The 24,082-nt window shown below is 48.2% G+C and overlaps 3 protein-coding genes across 3 annotated transcripts; all 3 read left to right on the top strand.

Moving 5' to 3' along the window:
* Positions 1 to 703: 703 nt before the first annotated feature.
* On the top strand, positions 704 to 8,084 carry LOC101764179. The gene is made up of 7 exons (XM_004983801.3): positions 704 to 1,142; positions 1,248 to 1,619; positions 3,341 to 3,345; positions 3,749 to 3,863; positions 3,909 to 4,133; positions 7,154 to 7,483; positions 7,573 to 8,084. The coding sequence occupies exons 1-7, from the start codon at positions 819 to 821 to the stop codon at positions 7,948 to 7,950; spliced, it is 1,749 nt and encodes a 582-aa protein (XP_004983858.2). The 5' UTR covers positions 704 to 818; the 3' UTR covers positions 7,951 to 8,084.
* A 2,353-nt stretch (positions 8,085 to 10,437) lies between these two features.
* Positions 10,438 to 13,824, top strand: LOC101763376. Its single transcript, XM_022829757.1, has 4 exons — positions 10,438 to 10,840; positions 10,938 to 11,312; positions 12,649 to 12,999; positions 13,130 to 13,824. Exons 1-4 carry the CDS (start codon positions 10,514 to 10,516, stop codon positions 13,511 to 13,513), a joined length of 1,437 nt encoding a protein of 478 aa, XP_022685492.1. The 5' UTR covers positions 10,438 to 10,513; the 3' UTR covers positions 13,514 to 13,824.
* Positions 13,825 to 14,130: 306 nt separating this feature from the next.
* LOC101762564 lies at positions 14,131 to 23,333 on the top strand. The gene is made up of 6 exons (XM_014805821.2): positions 14,131 to 14,572; positions 14,678 to 15,037; positions 17,674 to 18,009; positions 18,121 to 18,258; positions 21,176 to 21,183; positions 23,096 to 23,333. The coding sequence occupies exons 1-6, from the start codon at positions 14,246 to 14,248 to the stop codon at positions 23,331 to 23,333; spliced, it is 1,407 nt and encodes a 468-aa protein (XP_014661307.1). The 5' UTR covers positions 14,131 to 14,245.
* The last annotated feature ends 749 nt before the right edge of the window (positions 23,334 to 24,082 follow it).

Raw genomic sequence — 24,082 nt, 5'->3', positions numbered from 1 at the left:
TTATTTCCATCCACCTCCCTTCTATAATTCACTCCAAATCGTTACAATTAAGTGCAAAATTGAGCCCCCAATTGCTAGACGTGGAGGCCTTAGTTCCGGATCTGAAGGGAACGGACGTCGTTGAGAGGGGGTGTGAGGTCTCGAGCGAGCAACTGTAGTGCGTGGTGAGCGCAGGAAGGGTTGGCCACGCGAGCCGTGTGGGTGGGACAAAAGAATAGGAGTAAAGGTTGGACCTCGGGTCAATTGCAGTAAAGTTTGGGGATCTTTTTTTCAAAATGGTCAAGAAATATTCCAAGGACTGCATGTTGATTAGAAAAAATTAAGAGACTTTTTTTGCAAAATAATCACGACTGTCGGAAGAAATCACCTCACTTTAATATTAGATAGAGATAGAGATTTAAGAAAAAAAAAACTAGCATCATCTGATTTGTGCCGCAGTGCGTACACACTGGCAAGAAATACATCGACGATGACTTCATGCCTCTTGGAAGTTGAAACCGTAGCGAATTTCTGTGTCGTCAGAAGTGACCTCATGATAACCAAAAATAAAATTGACTGCCGCCATGGATGGTGCTCCCTGGATCCTTCTCCAAGTAAACGGCTTCTAGAACGTTCCAACAATCTGAAAAATAAATAAACGTCGGACGCAACGCAACATATCATGTCAAACAAAAGAGTTATTATCTGAACAGACGATGATGTGCATCATCTGCGCCTGACTATATATAGACGGCCGGGCACTTCCCTCCACGGTCACCAAGAACAAACCAACGAAGACACAAGCTATAATCTTAGCGGAGACCTCGAGGCACCAGAAAATGGCCGGAGGCGACGACCTGAAGCTGCTCGGCATGTGGGCGAGCCCGTTCGTGCTGCGGGTGAAACTCGCGCTCAGCCTCAAGGGCCTGAGCTACGAGTACGTCGAGGAGGATCTCAGGAACAAGAGCGAGCTCCTCCTCAAGTCCAACCCCGTCCACAACAAGGTTCCCGTGCTCATCCACGACGGGAAGCCCGTCTGCGAGTCGTCGGTCATCCTGCAGTACATCGATGAAGCCTTCGCCGGCACCGGCCCGCCACTCCTCCCCGCCGACCCCTACGAACGCGCCATCGCTCGCTTCTGGGCTGCCTACATCGATGACAAGGTACGCAACAAATCGCTCAAAGTTCCAAACGATCGCATAAAGCGCCTTAATTTGCTGCAAGATGGTTTCGTTGACCGATCGGGTACGCGTGCTGTGGACCTGCAGATGCTGGCCGCTTGGACCCAGGCGTCGAGGGGCAAAACAGAGGAGGATAGGGCTGAGGGAATGAAGCAGTCTCTCGCCACGGTGGAGACCCTGGAGGGAGCCCTGAGGGATTGCGGCAAGGGGAAGCCATTCTTCGGCGGCGACAACGTCGGGTACGTGGACGTCGTGCTCGGCGGCATGCTCGGATGGGTGCGAGCAAATGAAGAGCTGCAGGGCGCCAAGCCCTTCGACCCCGAACGGACTCCGCTCCTGGCGGCGTGGGCGGACCGCTTCTGGTCGCTGGAAGCCGTCGAGCCAGTCATGCCCGACGTGAGCAGGTTGATCGAGTTCGGCAAGGCCCGTCAAGCGGCTGCGGCCGCCGGTGCAGGCAACTAAAGGGGCGTCTTGGGCGCTGCACTCTGTTTCAGCTTCTGTTCCAATATAGTACGAGAATAAGGCAGTGTTGCCGTGTTGGTCAGTTTCTATGAGGTCGTTGTGCAATGAGTGTTACCCTGGATGTCTCGTGAGTTTTGTCAAAAAGTTAATTTTGTGTAAGTGTAAAATTTGTTTAGGATGCTTTACAATATTCGATTAGAGTATATAAAGTGGTTTCGTGAGTGTGCGTTTTCTTATCAGTCTTCTATCAGCATGAGCAAATTTTGTAGTGAAGTGAGGCCTCAACGTACTTGATGTGTACGCTTAATTATATCGACCACTGATACTAAAGAGGTATTTTTGTGTAACATTTGTTTCAGATGATTGTTATTACTTTAGAGTACAAAGTGGTTTCGTGCTTGTACGGTTGTACCTCTTCCAACCAGTCTTCTATGCCATCAGCATATTTTCAGTGCTGTGTCAACGTACTTGATATGTACTTACATCGGTCAGGATACCCAGTAAACGCGTATTTTTGTGTGAGAGACCAATGGTGCATGGTCATGGTCTACTCTCTTAATGATCAACGGATGATAATGTATATCCTTTAATAATCGGAAAGGCGCACTCAGGAGTGAATGGAAGCTTTTAAACGATCTAGTCACGGTGCACATTTTTATTGGATAGTTAATGATGGATAGCTGGGTACCCTCAGGAAAGGGGCTAAGGCAACTAGGTGACAAAAGGTCAAAGGCCCAACAGTTAGAAAACATCCTGGAAATAGCCCAGACGACGTTGCGGCCCACCGCCCGACCTCCTTGGTCGGAAGACAAGAGCCATGACTCGTCGGCTCAGCCAGCTCAGGGGCGGGGCCCACAACACCTCACCCACTCCTCTACTCAGGAAGAATTGCGCCGTATGAGAGGTATTAAATGCACGGCGTGCCCCCCTGACCACCCCACGCTGGAGACATGACCGGGCGAGGGGAGCCGACGATTCGAGGGTGAGGCTACACCCTTCAGACCGCATAGGACGGCCTGTAGGATGAGGCCACGTACGCGCCCACGCGCCCCCGCATCATCATCGCCTTCGTCGGTAAGAAGAACCGTCAAGATCAAGGCCATGCCACCACACCAGGCCCGATAAGGTCCCACAGGTGAGGTGGGACCCAGCGATAGATGTTATGGTGAGGAGCGGTCGTGAGCGCACTAAAGAGGTCGGGAAAAGCTGAGACGAGCGACGCACCCCATCCAGGCCACTAATCACAGCCCGCCCATTCGTCATCAGTACGGACGACAACAACAGCACCCGTCCTGTTCACTGCCACGGAGTTGGCGGACGGGACGGGAGCACGCCACGGAGCAGGCCGAGCCGTGTGTAAGCAACCCACACCACCCAGGAGCCACCGTACAAGGCGTGTGAAGTCCACAACCAGACAAGGGGACAGGACAAGGAGGCCTCTTGGTGCAAGGATGACCCGACCACGCCACAACCCCTGACCTCTGGGGAATCCCTCCATTTCTCAACGTTGTTGCACGGCCCCTGGCCTATATAAGGGGAACCGAGCCTTCTTTCTCTCTCTCTGGCATTCAACGCATACACCCACACATCACACGAATGCTTGCTTGCAAACATCCCATTGTAAGTCCAGTGCACTCGATCCAAGGAATACGACTCCTACCGAAACTGGACGTAGGGATTTTCTAAACCAGTATAACTCCTTGTCTCTTGTGTGCTAGCCATCGTAAGTGAGCAGAGCACGATGTACAACCACAAGTCAGTGGTCTGAAACACCGACGGTTGGTGCGCCAGGTAGGGGCAGTCGCGCATTCCTTGCTAGCTTTCGATGACCTCCTTCGGTCTTAGCGCTGGCGGCGGCACCGCCCCTAGTGACACCATTCGCTTCAAGAGCCTCGAGTTCGGTGTCAATGCTGGGGGCGTGTTGCAACTTGTCCCTAGCTTTCTTCCAGCCCAGGCATTCCATTTCGGAAGACTGGACTTCGTCGTCGACTAGCTAGGTCATTTGCATCTTCTCGAAGAGGGGCTCCTTGTCCAGCCTGAGCTGGAGGGGGCGCTGCAAAGTGGCAACCCGCTGCATTGCCCACCGATGGTGACGCCCTAGTGTGTTAGATCAACGTACACCTCAGGGTGGACCCTGAGCCCAAGGCCTACCAGCGCACCTTCTATGCGCTGGCCAACGTCTTCCCCCAGCTCTCGTGGGAGACCCTACTCCCCCTGGAGAGTGAGTTCTGGGACCCTACGGTTCAGTTGTCATATGGTCTCCGAGACATTGCCTAGCTCTTCTAGATGGACCTCGAGCGCAGGCTCTGCCTCAACCCCGTGGACCCCACGTTCGTCGGTGTGGCGGAGTACGCGCCGGAATCCTTCCACGACCTCTTAGAGATCAACTTTGTGAGCAGCTCCTCGTCGGAGGTGGACCTCGTCCACCGTGATAACCTGTTGAGGGAGTGGTTCATGCGAAGCTCGCGGAGCACACCCCTCCTGACGGGCTGCGCGCACAGTCAATATAGCGCATGTCGGAGGAAAGCGAGGCGTACCTCCGCGAAAATGTGGAACGCCTCGTTGCCGAAGCGGCTGAGCTCGACGGCAAGCGCGCTCACATCGAGCTCGAGAAGCAATGTGGAGAACAGGCGGACGGAGCGGCCCATGATCGTTCCCTTCGCGTGCATGAGCAAATCTTGCGCGATGAATACGGAGTCCACCGCTTCGCCCATGCTAACCAGAATGTGGCCGTCGCGGCAACGATTCTACTCTTAATCCCTGAGCCGTAGGATCTTGAGGGCTTGCGCATCCATTGCGAGCTTAAGCATCTGCTTGAGACCGCGGTGGTCCAGCAGGTGGAGAGCTCCCTCCAAAGGAGACAAGAAACGAGCATCAACCACTGAACGTGGAGCACAGGCGGTCCCCAGGGGTCCAGCGCCCCCGCCGCACCAGTAGGTGTCCAACAGGAAGCTGGCTAACCTGCGGGAGGGGCGCTAGCGCCACGGCACCCCGCGGCCTCGGCACACAGCCGCTTGGGCGGGGCGCACGACACGCGTCACACGCTCCAGGCACGACGTCGCCAACGCGCGGAGTCCGACAAACAGCGTCATCACGACCATGACGACCACGCGGAACGCCGCGACCGATACTACGTGCGCTCATGCCCCCCGACCCCAGACGGCCTGAGCTCGAAGGCGTTTGGGAGAAGGATAACGCTCCGCGCCCTTTCCCGAGCGCTTTTACGCCCCGACCAACATCAGCAAGTACACTGGGGATATAAACCCCAGCATCTGGATGTAGGTTACCGGCTCACTTGCCAAGCTGGTGGCACCAACGACAACGACTTCATCATGCAGTACCTGCTGATCTTTCTCGCGGATTCGGCTCGAGCATGGGTGGAATATCTCCAGGTGGACTGCATCCACAACTGGTCTGACCTCCGCCAAATTTTCATCAGCAACTTTCTAGGTACATACACCCGACCCGGCAACTCTTGGGACCTTAGGAGATGCAAGCAGACACCGGGGGAATACCTCCAAGAATACATCCGCCGGGCCATGCGTAAGCAACCCACGCCGCACAGGAACCATCGTACAAGGCATGCGAAGTCCACAATCAGCCAAAGGGACCGGACAAGGAGGCCTCTTGGTGCAAGGAAGACCCGACCACGTCACACCGCTCGACCTCTGAGGTCGAGACCTCCTCCATTTTTGAACGTTGTTGCCTGGCCTTTGGCCTATATAAGGGAAACCGGGCCTTCTTTCTCTCTCTCTCTCTGGCATCCAACGTATACACCCACACATTGTACGAACGCTTGCTTGCAAATACCCTGTTGTAAGCCTATTGCACTTGATCCAAGGAACATCTTTCATCTGCTTAGAAACTTGATGCTGCACTTGGAATACTTGTCTTCTATCGCTCGCTCAATAGACTCCATCTTAGGTAATGAAGGTCGGGCTAAAGGACTTACAAAGCAACGCCTCCAAGAAGGACATGACGTCGAAGACGCAGTCACCACCCATCTGGCAAGCTGGAGTAAAGTTTTCACCTAGAAAACCATTGATCTTACAGAGAGCATCACAACAAACGCCTCAACAGAGGGAAACAACGCCCAATCGACACCGTCGTTGCTGGCACCGACACCAATCGGGTAAAGCTTTCGCCCGTAGCTCCTGCACGACCACATCATGACCCCAACAAAAAATCTGCGGCGTTCTTGTGGCCAAACCTGCTGGGCAGCCCCGCTTAGTGGAGCTGACACCACCAGGAGGCACCGAAGACGCAAAGGCTGCCAACCGTTACCCCCCACTCGCTGACAGGAACCCAAGAGGAGCGCCAACCTCTAGTGAGGACTCGGCCGCCAGGGCGGAGACGACGAGCCCAAGCACGAGGTCCACCGGAGGTCGGAGAACCGCTCGGGGAAGTGTCAGGAAGTGCCACTACCGCAGGCTGAAGCTGACCAGCAGCCATCGCGCCCAAATCCAGTCGACACCACCACCCCGACGCCGGTAGACCGCCGCCACTCTCTAGAACGCCAACGACCACGGGTGGATAGATCTGCTCACGAGGACGCTAGAGGCGACCGAGGCGGAGCCGGATCTACAACGCCATCGCCGGCCGCCGCCATGGGATGGGGGCGGCATCTCGGGTGGAGAGAAGAGCCCCGCTGCCACCTTCATAGCACTCGTTCCGCTGGCGCTCTCAGGTGGCGGCAAGGGCACGAGGGTGGGGGAGAGGGGGCCTGGCCGGCGGTGGCTAGGGTTCCACCCAAGCCACCCCCAGGGAGGCGACACAGGCGATGCGAGGGACGCGACGCCGAGGACTACCAATGCTGGTGATGGCCGAGGTGGGTCCAAATCTACGATGCCGCGCCATCACCGGCCACCGCCATCGCTGCAATGGGAACCGGGGGCGGCATGTCAGGCAAAGAGAAGAGCCCTGCTGCTGCCTTCATCGTGCCTGCACGGGCTTCCGCTGGCGCGCTTGGGCGGTGGTGAGGGCACAAGGGTGGGGGAGAGGGGGCTCGGCCGGCGGCGGCTAGGGTTCCACCTGAGCCGCCCTGGGCGACGCAGGGGGCTAACAATACAAAAGGTCATGTGCTGTATACTTCTAGGCTTCTTCTCCAAGGAGTTGAACGAATCTTCCAGATTCCAACATTGCTTACTCGAAGTCTGAAACACATGGAAATCCGGAAAAAGAAACAGCCACAAATCAGCCGAGGATTTCCTGCTCCTGTAGCCAGATGAAATTGGACTGGTGTGGACAAGTTTGGTTTTGGATGATCAGTGTTCCCACGCTAGTGCTGCTTCTGATGACCCAAGAGCCTTTTCAATTTGGCCTATGTGCCACTAAATTTAGTGGCCACGGAGAATCCTAATCCTCAAATTAAACATCAGCTCATATGCAGCGCCATCATCATGGATGATGCACATGAGATCCATTCCTCAACCCCTAGGACTGCATATATATACAGTTCCTCTCTTGCTCCACTCAAGACTCAAGAGCACAGCAGAAAAAGAACACAAGCTAGAACGAGTCAAAACAAGTAGAAAATGGCCGGAAGTGGTCATGAGCTGAAACTGCTCGGCACCTGGGCAAGCCCGTTTGCTCTCCGAGTGAAGCTCGCGCTCGGCTTCAAGGTCCTGAGCTACGAGGACGTCGAGGAGGATCTCCGCAACAAGAGCGACCTCCTCCTCAGCTCCAACCCGGTGCACGAGAAGGTGCCCGTGCTCATCCACAACGGCAAGCCTATCTGTGAGTCGCAGATTATCGTGCAGTACATCGACGAGGCCTTCGTTGGCACTGGCCCCTCCCTGCTTCCTGCTGACCCATATGAACGCGCCATTGCTCGCTTCTGGGCCGCCTACGTCGACGACAAGGTACAACATGTACAGCGGGCTGTCCTCTTTGTGTGCCAGCTATCTGCATGTATTTCACTTCCCAGTTGTGATGGATATCTGCGTTGCAGCTCTTGGCCTCGTGGCTGCAATCGTTCAGGGGCAAGACGGAGGAGGAGAAGGCGGAGGGGCTGAAGCAGACGCTTGCGGCGGTGGAGCACATGGAGGCGGCCTTCAAGGAGTTCTCCAAGGGCAAGCCCTTCTTCGGAGGCGACAGCGTCGGGTACCTGGACGTCACGCTGGGGGCCCTTGTCGCGTGGGTGCACGCCGGCGAGAAGCTCTATGGTTTCAGGCTCTTTGACGCCACAAGGAGCCCGCTCCTGAACGCGTGGGTGGAGCGGTTCGGCGCGCTCGACGCGGCCAAGGCGGTCCTGCCGGAAGCAGACAGACTGGTCGATTACGCCAAGATGAGGCAGGCCGACGCGGCAGCCGCTGCCTCAAACAACTAGATTGGCTCTGCGGTAATCGTAATTGAGACAGAGAAAGATTCGATCGGATATTCTATCCCTGAAAAATAATAGAACAGTTTGCTCTCTGTGCAAGTGATTTAGAAATAAAGAAGATGGGCTTTGTTTCACTTTCACATCGCATTCTTGCATTGTACGGCGCGGTTTGGCAGTTGGCATTGGCCATTGGGAATGAGACATGCGGTTTGTGTTTCGCAATTTGTGGGTTCGTTGTGTTCATGCAGGTCATCTTCCCACTATGGGAAACTCATATACTTCAGTATCCACACAACAGTGCTGGAAAATAGGAAAGCGTTGCGGTACGCAACACCACGATCTGGCCAACCAGTTCGGCAGTGCATACCATAATAACTTGTCCGTTGTCCCCTTCACTGCACCGCGACCTCGCCAAGTCTGAATACCTTATCTTCCATCCTGCACGAGCTCTGGCTGTGGCTGCAGCTGCAGCAGCCACCCAGCAGCAGCTATAGGCGTTGCAGCAGCCTAGCAGGAAACAGGAACATAATTGTGAATAAAGAAGAGAGCGTTCAACTTTGTTAAGGATATGTGCTTCGGCTGCTGCTCTTTTTTTACTGTGCAACTGATCAGCTAAGAGGGTGTTTGGATACCACCCTTTTAGCACCTGTCACATCGGATGTTTGGATACTAATTAGAAGTATTAAATATAGGCTAATTACAAAACTAATTGCACAGATAGAGTCTAATTCGCGAGACGAATCTATTAAGCCTAATTAGTCCATGATTTGACAATGTGGTGCTACAGTAACCATTTGCTAATGATAGATTAATTAGGGGTTCTGCAATTAGTTTTATAATTAGCTCATGTTTAATCCTTATAATTAGCATCCGAACATCCGATGTGACACTGCTAAAGTTTAGCCCCTAGTATCCAAACAATCCCTAAGGTGCGCAGCTGCAGCCGCAGCCTCTAAAAAGCAGAGAGTTTGACCAATCCATGTTTTAAAAGGAAGATCCTTTGTCTCCTGATAAAAGAATATCACAACATGGAAGTGTGCGCTCTCTCCCACTCTCTAGCTATTGATTCCAGTTGAGAACCAAACCACTCTAATTTAGTTACGTATTACTTAAAATCTTTGGACAAATAAAAGAATTTCAAGAAACAACCGTATTACCAAAGAAATGAAAAAAAAAATATTCCAGGGTCCTCCATTCCTGTGTTATTTGTTGCCATGATGTTTAGATGCCAATGTGGCCATCTTACTATTACCAATTAAATTTTTTTTAGTCTCCATATTAATCATCATGAGACGTGTCAGAAAATAATTATAGAAATTCTCAAAACAATCATAAACATCCGGCTATCAATCCGCTAGGGTCTATCATCATAGTCCATTAGATCTATTATATCTAAAATTTACCCACCTCTCTACAGTTGTGAAAAAAGTAACCCCTAGTTTAAATTTATATCTAAATTATCCATCTCTGAAATTTTAAAAATATCGTAAAGTAACCCCTGATCTTAATCTAAAACTTACGCATCTAACCATTATAAAAATAGCTTAAAATACTCTCCTGATTTTGGATCTAAATTACTCATAGATGCTATTATTAAAAATAACTTAATGTATTACCTAAATCTAAATTTAAATTACCTACATGTGTCACTACAAAATATATGCCAAACGAGATGTATGATATGTACCACCGTGTAGACCATGTATACGTGCAGAGGAAGGGATTGGAATATACCAATTTTCACGTTAATTTGTACACAGCTCAAAGTAAGGGTTCAATTAAACTTAAACTCAAACCATATCAAACAAATATGGTTGTGCAATGCAATTTGAAAAAAAAATATAAATGTGGATGAAAAGAGTGCATAGATCGAGTAATTATTAACTAAAATATATTGCAACTATATATGAATTAGTACGTATCTATATGAGTATTGTGCTAAAGTATTTAATAAATGAGAGAGATCATCAAAGTAAACAAAGCTATGGGTCCTATTTTTTAGTAAATATCTTATAATTCTGTTTCTCAAAGTTATTAGCCCGTACGAAACGGGTTGATTGACTAGCCCATAGCTAATTCCATAACCAGGTAGAAAACCGTCAGTTGTTGATGATTTGTATATTCTCCTTTTTGTTAATTGGTTGAGCAGAGCCGCATCAGTTCATATGCTTAGTGCCTCAATAAAAAGAAAAGATGCAAGTAGTACAATCACAATCCGAATTTGATGGACCAATGCACAGAGCATTGTAAAAATGGTCAACTCCACTGTTTGTTACGTTCACATACTACCACGAGAAGTAGGAGATTGAAATGAGTGGTTGATTGCATATCCGGACAAGCATGTGACCTATACGCAGCTACTTTAATTAAGTGCACGTGGAATAATCCACCATCAAATTGATTGCAAGCGTCACGGATGATGCGTTGACGGTTCCTTAGTGCTTACTACTTATCTAACTGAACTGGCATCACAATCAAGCACAATCACAAGTATATAGTCTTCTTGCTCTCAATCAAGAGAGCAAAGCAGACAGAGAAGCCAAGAGATTGTTCAAACACAAAGCAGAGAATGGCCGGAGGAGGTGATGAGCTGAAGCTGCTCGGGATGTGGGCGAGCCCGTTCGCCCTACGGGTGAAGCTCGCACTCGGCTTTAAGGGCCTCAGCTACCAGTATGTCGAGGAGAACCTACGCAACAAGAGCGACCTCCTGCTCAAGTCCAACCCGGTGCACAAGAAGGTGCCCGTGCTCATCCACAACGGCAAGCCTGTCTGTGAGTCACAGATCATCGTGCAGTATCTCGACGAAGTCTATAGCGCCACAGGCCCCTCCTTCCTCCCCGTCGACCCCTACGAGCGTGCCACGGCGCGCTTTTGGGCCGCCTTCATTGACGACAAGGTCAGTACCCCCAAAGGCTAAATCATCCTGTATTTGCAGTTGGCATCGCATCAATAATGATATCCGCAGTATGATGATCCATGTGCGTGTGTTGCAGTTCTTGGTCTCGTGGTTGAAGGCAGGCAGGGGCAAGACGGAGGAGGAGAAGGCGGAGGGGGTGAAAGAGACATTTGCGGCCGTAGAAACCTTGGAAGGGGCATTCAAGGAGTGCTCCAAGGGGAAGCCCTTCTTCGGCGGCGATAGCGTCGGCTACTTGGACATCGTCCTCGGCGCGCTGGTAGCGTGGATGCGCACCGCTGAGGTGCGTCATGGTATCAGGCTCTTCGATGCCTTCAGGAGCCCGCTCCTGGAGAAATGGGTGGAGCGCTTCGGCAAGCTGGAGGAGGTCGTGGCGGTCATGCCGGACATCGACAGGCTAGTAGAGCACGCCAAGGTGAGGGAGGCCGAGGTTGCAGCAGCCGCTGTAAACAACTGAAAGAAAAGTCTCGGTGTTGAGGCGGCCACTAGGTCAGAGAAAGATAATGATACCTCTGTGTAATAAAAAAAAATAAATTCTATGTGGTTTGCTTTTCTCTTAAAATGTCTGAACCAGCAAAGTTTTCAATTATCTGGCAAGTTATATCCTCATCAGATAGAAACTTCTCTCTCAGAATGTAGGAGCTTTCACTACCTGTACGTATGTTTCTAAAACGGTCAAAAAACAAAAGGAGGGGTGGCGCTATCGTTTATTTTAGCATTTTCTAAGCTTCTACTCCAAGGAAATTTGTCACGGCTTGGCCCAGCACATGGACGTGTCTAAACTAACCAATGGATATGAATGGCTTGTGAGTCCCCACAGTGACATGAGCCGTTTACTTTGCACTACTGAAGGAAGAAATGAACTTCAGTTCGCAGTTTTGCAACCGGTAGTATTAAGGGTGGTAACATCAACCGCTAATAAATAGTTTTGCACCTGAAAAAATTAAAAAGATATGTGAGTGCCCTGGGAGGCTCGGACACCCGTGATTTTTACGCGAAATATGTGAGTGCACGGTGTGTGGAATTCAAACTCAAGACCTTAAGCCTCGCTTGAGCCTTCCTTGCCATCTCACCTACACAACATATGTGACGGCAGATGCTTTTCTTTTGAAGTAACCCATGGAGAAGCTTTTAGTATTGGGTGATAATACCACTCGGTACTAATGCCTACCTTTTATTACATTAGTACCGGGTGGTGCTACTAAAGCCTACCTTTTAGTACCAGTTGGTGTTTAATACCGGTTGGCACCAAATGGTACCGAAAGATATCCGTATTAGTATTAGTTACCGGATCAAAATGTGGCCGGCAGGAATTCTTGTTTTTCTAGTAGTGGTGGTTTCTTCTCCAAGAAAAGTTGAACAAATCTCCACACCTCAGAGTTCCGGACTTCCAGCATTGTATATAGTACTCCTACAGCATTGTATAGTACTCCGCTGCAACAACCCAAAAATCAACAATTAAACTATGGACTGTATATATCATATCAGCTCGAGGATTTGCTGCGCTAGCTCTGCTCCTGTATGCTGTTGGTTGTGGAAAAACTAGCTTGAGAGGTCACGTTTCCGCACTTGTGCTGCTTCTATGACCCAAGAGCCATTTCACTATGTCACCGTGCCACTAAATGAAGTGGCTGCAGAAAATCCTATCCTCGGGCTTGGTTTGCAAGCATCATGGATGATGCGTTGATGAGATCCATATACCCAGACACCTAAGCAGTATAAATATACAGTCCTCTATCTCTTGGTCAGCTCAAGACTCAGGAGGACAATAGCACACAAGCTGAAACGAGCTGAAAACAACAGTACTGAAAATGGCCGGAGGAAGTGATGAGCTGAAGCTGCTGGGCATGTGGGCGAGCCCATTCGTTATGCGGGTGAAGCTCGCGCTCGGCTTCAAGGGCCTGAGCTACGAGGACGTCGAGGAGGACCTCTTCGGCGGCAAGAGCGAGCTGCTCCTCAAGTCCAACCCGGTGCACAAGAAGGTGCCCGTGCTCCTCCACAACGGCAAGCCCGTCTGCGAGTCGCAGATCATCGTGCAGTACATCGATGAGGCCTTCGCCGGCACCGGTCCCCTTCTCCTCCCGAGCGACCCCTACGAACGCGCCATTGCTCGCTTCTGGGGTGCCTACATTGACGACAAGGTACTACTCTCCTGTCTCCGCAACTACTTCAGACCCCCAGATTGGGCGATGATTTGTCTTCTTGCATTTGCACTCATCGGTTTCGAGTGATGACGTCCTAAAAAACCAATGATACCTGTGCACGTTGCAGCTTCTGGCCTCGTTTTTACAGTCGGCCAAAGGAAAGACAGAGGAGGAAAAGGCGGAGGGGCTGAAGCAGACCCTCGTTGCGGTTGAAAACATGGAGGGGGCCTTCAAGGAGATCTCCAAGGGCAAGCCCTTCTTCGGCGGCGACACCGTCGGCTACTTGGACGTCACCCTCGGGGCCTTGGTGTCGTGGATCCACGCCGCCGAGAAGATATATGGAATGAGGCTCTTTGACGCCACAAGGAGCCCACTCCTGAACGCGTGGCTGGAGCAGTTCGGCGCGCTCGACGTGGCCAAGGCGGCCCTGGCGGACGTCGACAGACTGGTCGAGTACGCCAAGAAAAGGCAGGCCGATCAGGCTGCAGCTGAAGCCTCGTCGAACAACTAAAAATTTGTTTTACCGACATTTGTGTCTGAGGAAGATATGGAGATCTGCAAAATTCAGGCTACCCAATGTCGTTGTTGTCGTCTGTGTTACTGGCAGATCAGAAATAAAGAGCGAGGATGGGCTTTGTTTTCTACGTTTTGGTTTGTATGAGTCAGTAGTGTCGCAAGTATAATGTATTCGATCTTGCCATCCTGAAATTTCTTTTCAGCAATAGTTTATGAGCCCGGGGTAGCAATATTACGTACGAAACATACGTGTAAAAATTCAAGGGTAAATTTAAGCCCCCACTGCAATCAAAATTTCTAACTTTACTCTGCCTGTGATGAATCCATGCCTGTAGAGCTGCTTCCAGTCCAATACCGGACGAAAGATATATGTGTCGGCAGGATCATTGTAACTTTCTGTTGTGTGAGCTGAGCTCGTTCCTCTAGGTCACCCAAGCTGTCAAGCGGCTACGCTCTAAGAGTAAACCTTTGCGAGAGTTCTCTAGTTAATTAGGTGGTCCACTGATTGTTCTCTTGACACAGCATCTGATCCACACAGACACAGGAACAATTATTAAAGCCATTGGGGAATATTATATCAGCAAATGCATTGCAAGCGTCACGGATGATGCATTGACGGTTCCATACCGACCTAACTCATGGCGACACAATCACTACTTCACAGGTATATTGTTCTCCTTTTGCTCCATTCTCAAGAGAGGAGCAAAACACAAACTAGCTAGCGACAATGGCCAGCGGAGGTGATGAGCTGAAGCTTCTCGGCATGTGGGCAAGCCCTTTTGCTGTGCGAGTGAGACTCGCTCTCAGCTTTAAGGGCCTCAGATACGAGTACATCGAGGAGGACCTTAGCAACAAGAGCGACCTCCTCCTCAGCTCCAACCCGGTGCACAAGAAGGTGCCCGTGCTCATCCACAACGGCAAGCCTGTCTGCGAGTCACAGATCATCGTGGAGTATATCGATGAAGTCTTTAGGGGCAAAGGCCTCTCCCTCATCCCTGCTGACCCCTACGAACGTGCCAGGGCACGTTTCTGGGCAGCCTTCATGGACGACAAGGTTAGTACTTGTTAGTATACCTATTATAGCTGGACGATTTACAATAATTTACATCCATCAAATTCAGTCCAAGCAGTTATGCTGATCGATGTCTGTATGTTGCAGCTGTTGGCCTCATGGGTGCAGGCTGCCAGGGGCAAGACAGTGGAGGAGAAGATGGAGCTCTTGAAACCTACGTTCGCAGCAGTCGAGACTCTAGAGGCAGCCTTTAGGGAGTGCTCCAAGGGGAGGCCCTTCTTCGGCGGCGATAACGTCGGGTACTTGGATGTCATGGTTGGGGCCCTAGTAGCATGGGTGCATGCCGCCGAGGCACGCCATGGATTGAAGCTCTTTGACGCCTCTAGGAGCCCGCTCCTCAACGCTTGGGTAGACCGCTTCAGCAAGCTGGATGAGACGAAGGCGCTCCTGCCAGACATTAGAAAGCTAGTCGAGTACGCAAATATGAGGGAGGCCCAAGCTGCAGCCGCGAATTAATTTCTAGCATGCCAAGGAGACATACATTCGTATGTGTGGACTGTGTGGTGGTGGTGTGTTTATGTGTGGAATGTGTTGATGTGTACCTTCGATATATTTTCTCAATTCTCAAGAAACAAGCCGAACCGGCTTGGTGTACCAATGGGCATTGGTTACAATCCGTGAAAAATACTTATTGCTTAATATTCCCTCCATTCTCTTCTGATAAAGATATCTTACTTTTTCTACCGAAGTCAGTTTGGGAAGCCCTAATCATTTTTTAATAATTTTTTTAAGGAGTCGAACCCAGACCTGCTAGATGCTGCTCAAGTGATAAAAATATTTTATCTTGATACAATGATCATGAAAAACAACTCTACTTATCATTTAACTAATGCAAACAAGCTTTTTTATTAGTTCTCCAATGGTTAATGCAATTTATTGACGCAGCCTACATTGTTGGCAAATATGACTATCATTCGTGAGCACCAATAAAATGCTTAAAGCAATAAAAATGTTTGGAGGAAGGAAAAAAGCACTATAACAATAAAATATGTTTTGAGCACAAGATAGATGTTACAAGGAAACAAAAAAAATTATAAACAAAAAATTTATAAAAAAATAAATAATACTCGAAGCACCCAGAAAAATGTTCTTAGCATATAAAAAAGTGTTGTAAACTCAAAACAATAATGTTCCAAGGCTCTAGTTCTACTAAATGTAGAGAGTATTTGAGTTAATGATATAGTACATTCATAATTTTTCAAAAGTAAAATATATTCATGCATGTTTTTTTTGCATTAGTTGCAAGCTAGTTTTTCTTTAAATGTTGAATACATGTGAAATGTTAGAGAAATTTGAAATGTTAGTACATGTCAAATGTTGAACTAATATTTATAAAATAATTTTGAACCAGTTTCTTTATAGCAAAATTTTGGATAGTGTATGTAAAAATGTTCATTTTTTAAAATGGGGAAATAAGGAAAGCATATATCTATAATGCATGTTTTTTGTTGTATTAATTCTAATTAACATTATGGTTGAAAAGGATCTAAAAATAAATTGAGGATTTGGGTGAAAAGTAGTATACACTTTGAATTGAATTACAAAAGGACCCTACTTGGTGTTAAGAAATAGCTGCACACTCCCTTCACATCCACAAACTTTCTATCGCACCAGCTCTCCTCAAACTACCAAATTAACTGCCCCGACATAGGTGACAGATCTCAGCTTATGGAGCGGATGAACCATAAATAAGAAGCACTCATAAATGCCTCTGTGTGGTCTAACAATTTTTCTTTTACAAATAAGTAAATTGCACCCACCATACAACTTGTCACGTGCATGAAGTTTGATCCAACAACTTGTAAAATATTCAATCTAGTACAATAACTTGCCAGGTGAGTGTAGATTGGTCCAACAACATGTAAAGTGCTCAATCTAGTAAAATAACTTAATAGGGGGGTGCAGATTGACCCAAGAACTTGTAAGATGCCCAATTTAGTGCAATAAATTGGCAAATTAGTTTATCCACAGTCCAAATATTATAATAAGCAACATATTTGCTAATGTCGGACTAAATTATATTCGCATCAGAAAGGTGATGGTAACATATTTGACCAGGACTAGAACCTTCAATGTTTAATTTACTTGCCTTCGTATTAACTATTTTTTATACAATGATTAAATTTTGATTAGGAATATTTAATTTCACATCTATAATTTATTAAGGACTAGAAGTCTATAACCTTTGGTCCAAACATTATAAGGACAAAAAATAGAAATTATTGACCGGAATAAAATTCACATGTCCATCTACTTTGCTTAATACATTGTCATTATAAGGTTTCGATTGTAGGTGCACCAATTTGCCAAGTTATTGCACCGAATTGAGCATTTTACAAGTTGTTGGACCAATCCGCACCCACCTGATAAGTTATTGTACTAGATTGAGCATTTTACAAGTTTTTGGACCAATCTGCACCCATTTGACAAGTTGCTGTATGATGGGTGCAATTTACTCTTTACAAATTATCTCTACATGAAGAAGTCAAATTATCTCTACATGAACTGTTGAGAAAGAAAGCACAAGGAGATATCCGATAGGAACGAAGGAAAGCCCCAGGTCAAAAGAGAGGAGCCCATTCGCTATCAGCGAAGGCAACATGAGGAATTTCAGGAACTTTTACTATTAAAAAACATAGGTAGCACCATTCTTCTGTTGACTACTTCCTAAGCTTCTTCTCCAAGGAGTTGAACAAACCTTGTATATTGTTCCAAATTTCTACATTGCTTGGTCCATTACAACACTAGCTAGCAAACATAAATAGTGGTAGCAACCAATTTAGTCACACATGAAGTTCTATCTATAGATATCATTGCAGGACTTTCTACTACTTTGGCAATTTGACCGTTCAGTGATGGCTATGGATCGGATACCATAATTTGAACTAGCAACCCTTCTGAGAACCAATTAAGATTCATTTCAAGATGCCATCAATCTTCCACTAATTAAGTTGTACTGGACAATGGCATCGCTCAAACACTGGTATATATACATCCCTCTTGGCTCTTGCCGACGCTGATCATCAAGAACACAGCAAAAGCACAAGAAAAAATGAGTAACCTATTTGTTGTGCACAAATTAGAGAATGGCCGGAGGACGAGATGAGCTGAAGCTACTGGGGACGTGGACGAGCCCGTTTGTGATCAAAGTGAAGCTTGCGCTCAGCTTCAAGGGCCTGAGCTATGAGAACGTGGAGGAGGAGGACCTCTACTACAACAAGAGCGAGCTGCTCCTCAAGTCCAACACGGTGCAAAAGAAGGTGCCTGTGCTCCTCCACAGCGGTAAGCCCATCTGCGAATCTCAGCTCATCGTGCAATACATCGACGAGGCCTTCCGCACAGAGGCCCCCTCGCTGCTCCCTGTTGAGCCCTCCGAACGTGCCATGGCTCGCTTCTGGGCCACCTACATTGACGACAAGGTATCACACACGTTTACTATCACCTCATGATATTTACCCTATAATCGTATTAGTATTCATTACCAATAGTGTTTGGTCAAATCTATTGACGGATGTGAGCGAGCGTTGCAGTTGTTTGCCTCGACGTTCCGAGCTGGTAGGGCCAAGACGGGGGAGGAGCAAGCGGAGGCACTAAAGGAGACGTTCGCGGCGGTGGAGACCCTGGCGGCAACCTTCAAGGAGTGCTCCAAGGGGAAGCCCTTCTTCGGAGTATTAGATAAATCAATAGGAACTGTGTAATATGTGATCACGGCAACAACCTGGAAGGATCCGTCTCCGTTACTTGCACTAGGACGTGATGGTTCCAGATCCTTCTCTGTAAGCCACACCAGGGGCTATTCCTGGCCTATATTAACACGTAGGTGGCACGAGACAAAGTGCACGCTTCAAGCCCTCTGTTAATCTTTCATGGTATCAGAGTCTACACTTAGATCCAATCCAATCAAACCCCCACCATGTCAACATCCTATTCCATCGTCGTCATCAATCCCCTGGCCGACCAAGGGGTCTCCGAGAAGCTAACGAAGACCAACTTCACGCTATGGCGCATGCAAGTTTTCGCAGCCGTGAGGGGCGCACGCCTGGAGGGTTTTCTCACAGGTGCAGCAAAGGCCCCCACAATCATGATCAAGGAGACGAAGGATGGCAAAGAAGTGGAGATCTCCAATCCCACCTATGAAGAGTGGGTTGCTACGGATCAACAGGTCCTAGGGTATTTAATTTCAAATATGTCAAGTTCTATTCAGTCTCAGCTAACCGCCTGTAAGACTGTTGCTGAAACATGGAGAGCTGTCAAGGGGATGTTCTCCTCGATGACTCGAGCGCGCGCCGTCAACACCAGAATTGCGCTCACCACGATGAAGAAGGGCAACCTCTCCATGGCCGAGTATGTCAATGGCCGAGTATGTCGGCAAGATGCGGTCTCTCGCTGATGAGATCACATCTACTGGGAAGACCATCGACAACGACGAACTGGTCTCCTACATCCTCGCCGGGCTCGACTAAGACTACAACCCGATCGTCACGTCCCTCACCGACAGGATTGAACCGCTCAGCGTGGGAGAGGCGTACTCCCAACTTCTTGCATTCGAGCAGCGAATGGATCTACTACAACGTGACGGGCGTTCCTCCGTTAATTCGGCCAGCAGGGGGCGCGGCACATCGTGAGGACGCGGTGGTGGAGGGCGCTCGCGCGGCGGGTCTTCTGGTCGCGGGCGCGGGCGCTCCAGCGGACCACCTCGTCAACAACATAGCGCCCCTAACGGCGCCAACAACAACACACGTGGGCCGGATAGCAGGCCCAGGTGTCAGGTTTGCAAAAAGAAGGGCCACGAGGCTGACATTTATTGGTACAGATTTGATGAAGAGTTTGTACCAGATGAAAAATATGCAGGTGCAACTACATCCTATGGAGTAGACACCAACTGGTACATGGACTCCGGCGCCACAGACAACATTAATAGCAACCTGGAGAAACTGTCAGTTCATGACAGGTACAAGGGTCATGATCAGGTCCACACGACGAGTGGGGCAGGTATGGAAATTAGTCGCATTGGTCATTCTATTGTTACAACCCCTAGTCGTGATCTTCATCTAAAAAATGTCCTCTATGTTCCTAAAGCCAACAAAAATCTTGTCTCTGTTCATCACCTCACCTCTGACAATTCAGCTTTTATAGAATTTCACCCTGATTTCTTTTTGATTAAGGATCAGGCAATGAAGAAACTTCTGCTTAGAGGACGGTGTGATCATGGGCTCTATCCTCTTCCAGCTGGTCGCCAAATAAAGCAAGCCTATAGTGCTGCAAAAGTTTCCTTTGATAGATGGCATCATCGTTCAGGTCATCCGGCTACTCCGATCGTGGAGAAAGTCATTAGACAATTTAATCTTCCTGTTTCGTTGGATTCAAATAAATATTCAGTGTGTGATGCATGTCAGAAGGCTAAAAGTCATCAGTTGCCTTTTCCTCATTCTAGTATTGTTTCTAAGCATCCTTTAGAACTTGTTTATTCTGATGTGTGGGGCCTAGCGCCAAATTCTGTTGGTGGACACAAATACTATGTGAGTTTCATTGATGATTACAGTAAGTTCACCTGGATATATCTCCTTAAGTTTAAATCTGAAGTTTTTTCAAAGTTTCGAGAATTTCAATCCCTTGTTGAGCACCTCTTTAACCGAAAAATCATCACTATGCAGACAGACTGGGAGGGCGAGTATCAGAAACTCCATCCTTTCTTTGCTCAAGTCGGCATCACACACCATATTTTCTGCCCTCACACGCATCAGCAGAATGGCGCAGGTGAACGTAAGCATCGCCACATCGTCGAGGTTGGGCTCGCTCTTCTTGCACACGCCTTTGTGCCACTAAAATTCTAGGGGGATGCTTTCATCTCAGCCACATATTTAATTAACTGCATCCCCAGCAAGGTGCTCTCCTATGACACGCCTCTAAATCACCTATTTCAAAAACAGCCAGATTATTCACTCTTTCGCACTTTTGGATGTGCGTGCTGGCCCAACCTACGACCATATAATAATCACAAACTCCAGTTTCGATCCAAACAGTGCACCTTCCTCGGATATAGTGCTTTTCACAAGGGTTTCAAGTGTCTTGACCCAGATTCTGGTAGAGTATATATCTCTCATGACGTCACATTCGATGAGTCCCTTTTTCCTTTCCAGAATCTTGGTCCCAACGCTGGCCGTCGTTTTCAGGAAGAAATTAATCTCCTACCATCTTTTTTACTTAATCCTCTCACGACTAATACAGGGGCTAGTAACTTGACTGATCATGCGACTGATTTTCCAAATAATCCTACTAGCAATATCTATGCTGTTGATGAAGAAATGCAGGTTGACATGCCAACACATGAAGGTGCACATGGCGCAGCATCCTCGGGCGCCCTCCTCGAGGCTGATCCTCCCGCACCTGCAACGGACGCGGCAGGCGCATCCATGGCGTCAAGCGGGTCAGGCGGATCCGCTCGGAACTCCAGGCCCAGCCAACCGCCTGCGGACGATATCGCGCGAGGCTCATCTGCTGCACTGGACCCGGCGCAAGAGCCGACCGGATCCGCTTCGGCACATGTGCTGCAGGAGTTCGGAGCTTCTGTGGCTCCCTCGGCAGGGGGAGAAGTTCAGCGAATCCAGCGCCCCAGGACCCGTTTGCAAAGCGGCATTCGCAAGGAGAAGGTTTATACTGACGATATAGTCAAATACTCTCTTCTCTCCTCTACTGGTGAACCTTGCAATATAGTGGAAGCTCTAGAAGATAGCAACTAGAAATAGGCAATGGATACTGAATATAATGCTCTCATGAAAAATAATACTTGGCACCTAGTTCCTCTTCAGAAAGGGCGGAATATTATTGACTGCAAATGGGTATATAAAATTAAGCGTAAACAAGATGGCAGCTTGGACAGGTATAAAGCTCATCTTGTTGCAAAAGGGTTTAAGCAAAGATATGGCATTGATTATGAGGACACTTTCAGTCCCGTTGTTAAAGCTGCTACCATTCAAGTTGTTCTTTCTATTGCTGTATCCAGGGGGTGGACTCTCAGGCAACTGGATGTACATAATACTTTTCTGCATGGACTACTTGAGGAACAGGTGTATATGAAACAACCTCCTGGGTATGAAGATCCAACTCGACGAGACTATGTCTGCAAGCTAGACAAGGCGCTATATGGATTGAAACAGGCACCAAGAGCTTGGTTCTCAAGGCTCAGTAAGAAACTTTGTGATCTTGGTTTTAAAGGTTCTAAGGCAGATACATCTCTGTTCTACTACATTAAAGGAGATGTCATTATGTTTATGTTGATTTATGTTGATGACATAATTGTGGTAAGTTCAAGACCGGAAGCAGTAATAATTCTTCTTCAGGATCTTCATAGTGAATTTCCTCTAAAGGACTTGGGCGACTTACACTATTTTCTTGGTATTGAGGTAAGTAAAACCTCGAATGGAATTATTCTTACACAAGAAAAATATGTGAATGACTTGTTGAGAAGAGTAAATATGGCTGATTGCAAACTTGTAAGTACACCCTTGTCCACTAGTGAGAAGCTTTCGATCTACGAAGGAGTTCCGCTAGGTCCTGAAGATATGACGAGATACAGGAGTATAGTGGGCGCCCTTCAGTATCTTACATTGACAAGACCAGATATTGCCTTCTCTGTAAATAAGGTTTGTCAGTTTCTTCATGCACCAACAACTGTTCACTGAGCGGCAGTAAAATAGATATTAAGGTATCTAAAATCTTGTGTCAAACTTGATCTAAGAATTAATAGATCAAGGTCCTTTTTAGTAAGTGCATATTCAGATGCTGATTGGGCTGGTTGTCCTGATGATAGAAGATCAACTGGTGGATTTGCAGTTTTTATCGGAAATAATCTTGTGTCATGGCATGCCAAGAAGCAAGCTACAGTATCAAGGTCAAGCACTGAATCTGAATATAAAGCTTTGGCAAATGCAACTGCTGAGGTCATGTGGATCCAGATGTTACTAAAGGAATTGAAGGTGGCAAGTCCACCTGTTGCATGACTGTGGTGTGATAACATGGGCGCCAAGTATCTTGCAGCCAATCTTGTGTTCCATGCCAGAACGAAGCATATTGAAGTTGATTTTCACTTTGTCAGAGAAAGGGTAAATAACAAGCTCCTGCAGATTGACTTCGTTCCTTCAGAGGATCAAGTGGCAGATGGATTCACTAAGGCATTAAGTGTACGCAAGCTGGAAAATTTTAAGTACCATCTCAACTTAGGGAAGTTGTGATTGAGGGGGAGTATTAGACAAATCTGTTATACTTGTAAAGTATATGGTGGGCCCCAGGTTGTTGCCATAGTTAGGATAGCCAAAGATAGGAACCGTGTAATCTGTGATCACGGTAACAACCTGGAAGGATCCGTCTCCGTTAGTGGACGTGATGGTTCCAGATCCTTCTCTGTAAGCCACACCAGGGGCTATTCCTGACCTATATTAACACGCAGGCGGCACGAGACAAAGTGCACGCTTCAAGCCCTCTGATAATCTTTCACGGAGGTGACAGCGTGGGGTACTTGGACATCGTGCTTGGGGGCCTCATACCGTTGGTGTATGTGGGCAAGGCACGGTGTGGCATCAAGCTCTTTGACGACACCAGAAGCCCGCTCTCGGAGGCGTGGGTGGAGCGCTTTGGTGCTTTAGATGCCACAAAGGCAATCCTGCCAGAGGTCGACAAGCTGATCGAGTACAGCAAGGCGAAGCAAGCACGAGCTGCAGCCATGTCCGCAGCAGCAAGCAACTAAAATTGGCTCGATGATGCGTGACTGCCATTGGGTAACAGTAGAAGAATAGTGACATCTTTGCTGAATACGGATACGCAATGTGATATTCTCCATTTTGGTTGTTGTACACTTGCTCTAATCTAATAATGAATTGTATTTACCAACTTGCACGGTCGTGCGCGTGTCATATCTGAATCAACTTTGTTAGAGTTGAATAACTGCTATCCCCTCCGTGACATGACAGGAAGAAATTTCTCTCTCTTTCTGCCCAAGACAGGAGCAGGTAGAGAGAAGGAAAGTGCTTAGCCCGCACGCGCACAAACGTTTTGACACATTCTGACCCACAGATAAGTTTGAGCAACTTGCTTAGGTGCTCCCCTTTTAAGATCTTTCAGGTCAATGATCTTTTAGGTGTTTGGATAGCAAGCTCTGATGTAACAAGTGTTATTGAATTAACCGTCTAAGTGCTAACTCCTGCATTCGTTGATGCTGTCTTCGTGTAGAGCTAAATCTCGCCGACAGCACATACGAGCTGCATCCGGTGCCAGAAGATGGAGCAGTAGCTGAGCCGCCTACCGCAGGATCTGAAGCAGAGCCCTCAGAGGGACCAGTTCGCCTCCACCCCGCTGGAAGGCTAGCCACGGAGGATGAGCACTACTGCCTAAACTTACACATGCCTCCCTTCATTTGTATGTGCATTTCACTACAGGAGTTGTCTGAAACCATAGATGCATGACTTGGTTCCCATGATCTTAACACTAGCCTGATGA

This window comes from Setaria italica, chromosome IX, assembly GCF_000263155.2.
Source record: "Setaria italica strain Yugu1 chromosome IX, Setaria_italica_v2.0, whole genome shotgun sequence".
Taxonomy (NCBI): Eukaryota; Viridiplantae; Streptophyta; class Magnoliopsida; order Poales; family Poaceae; genus Setaria; species Setaria italica.
This window is presented reverse-complemented; position numbering and strand designations above follow the sequence as displayed.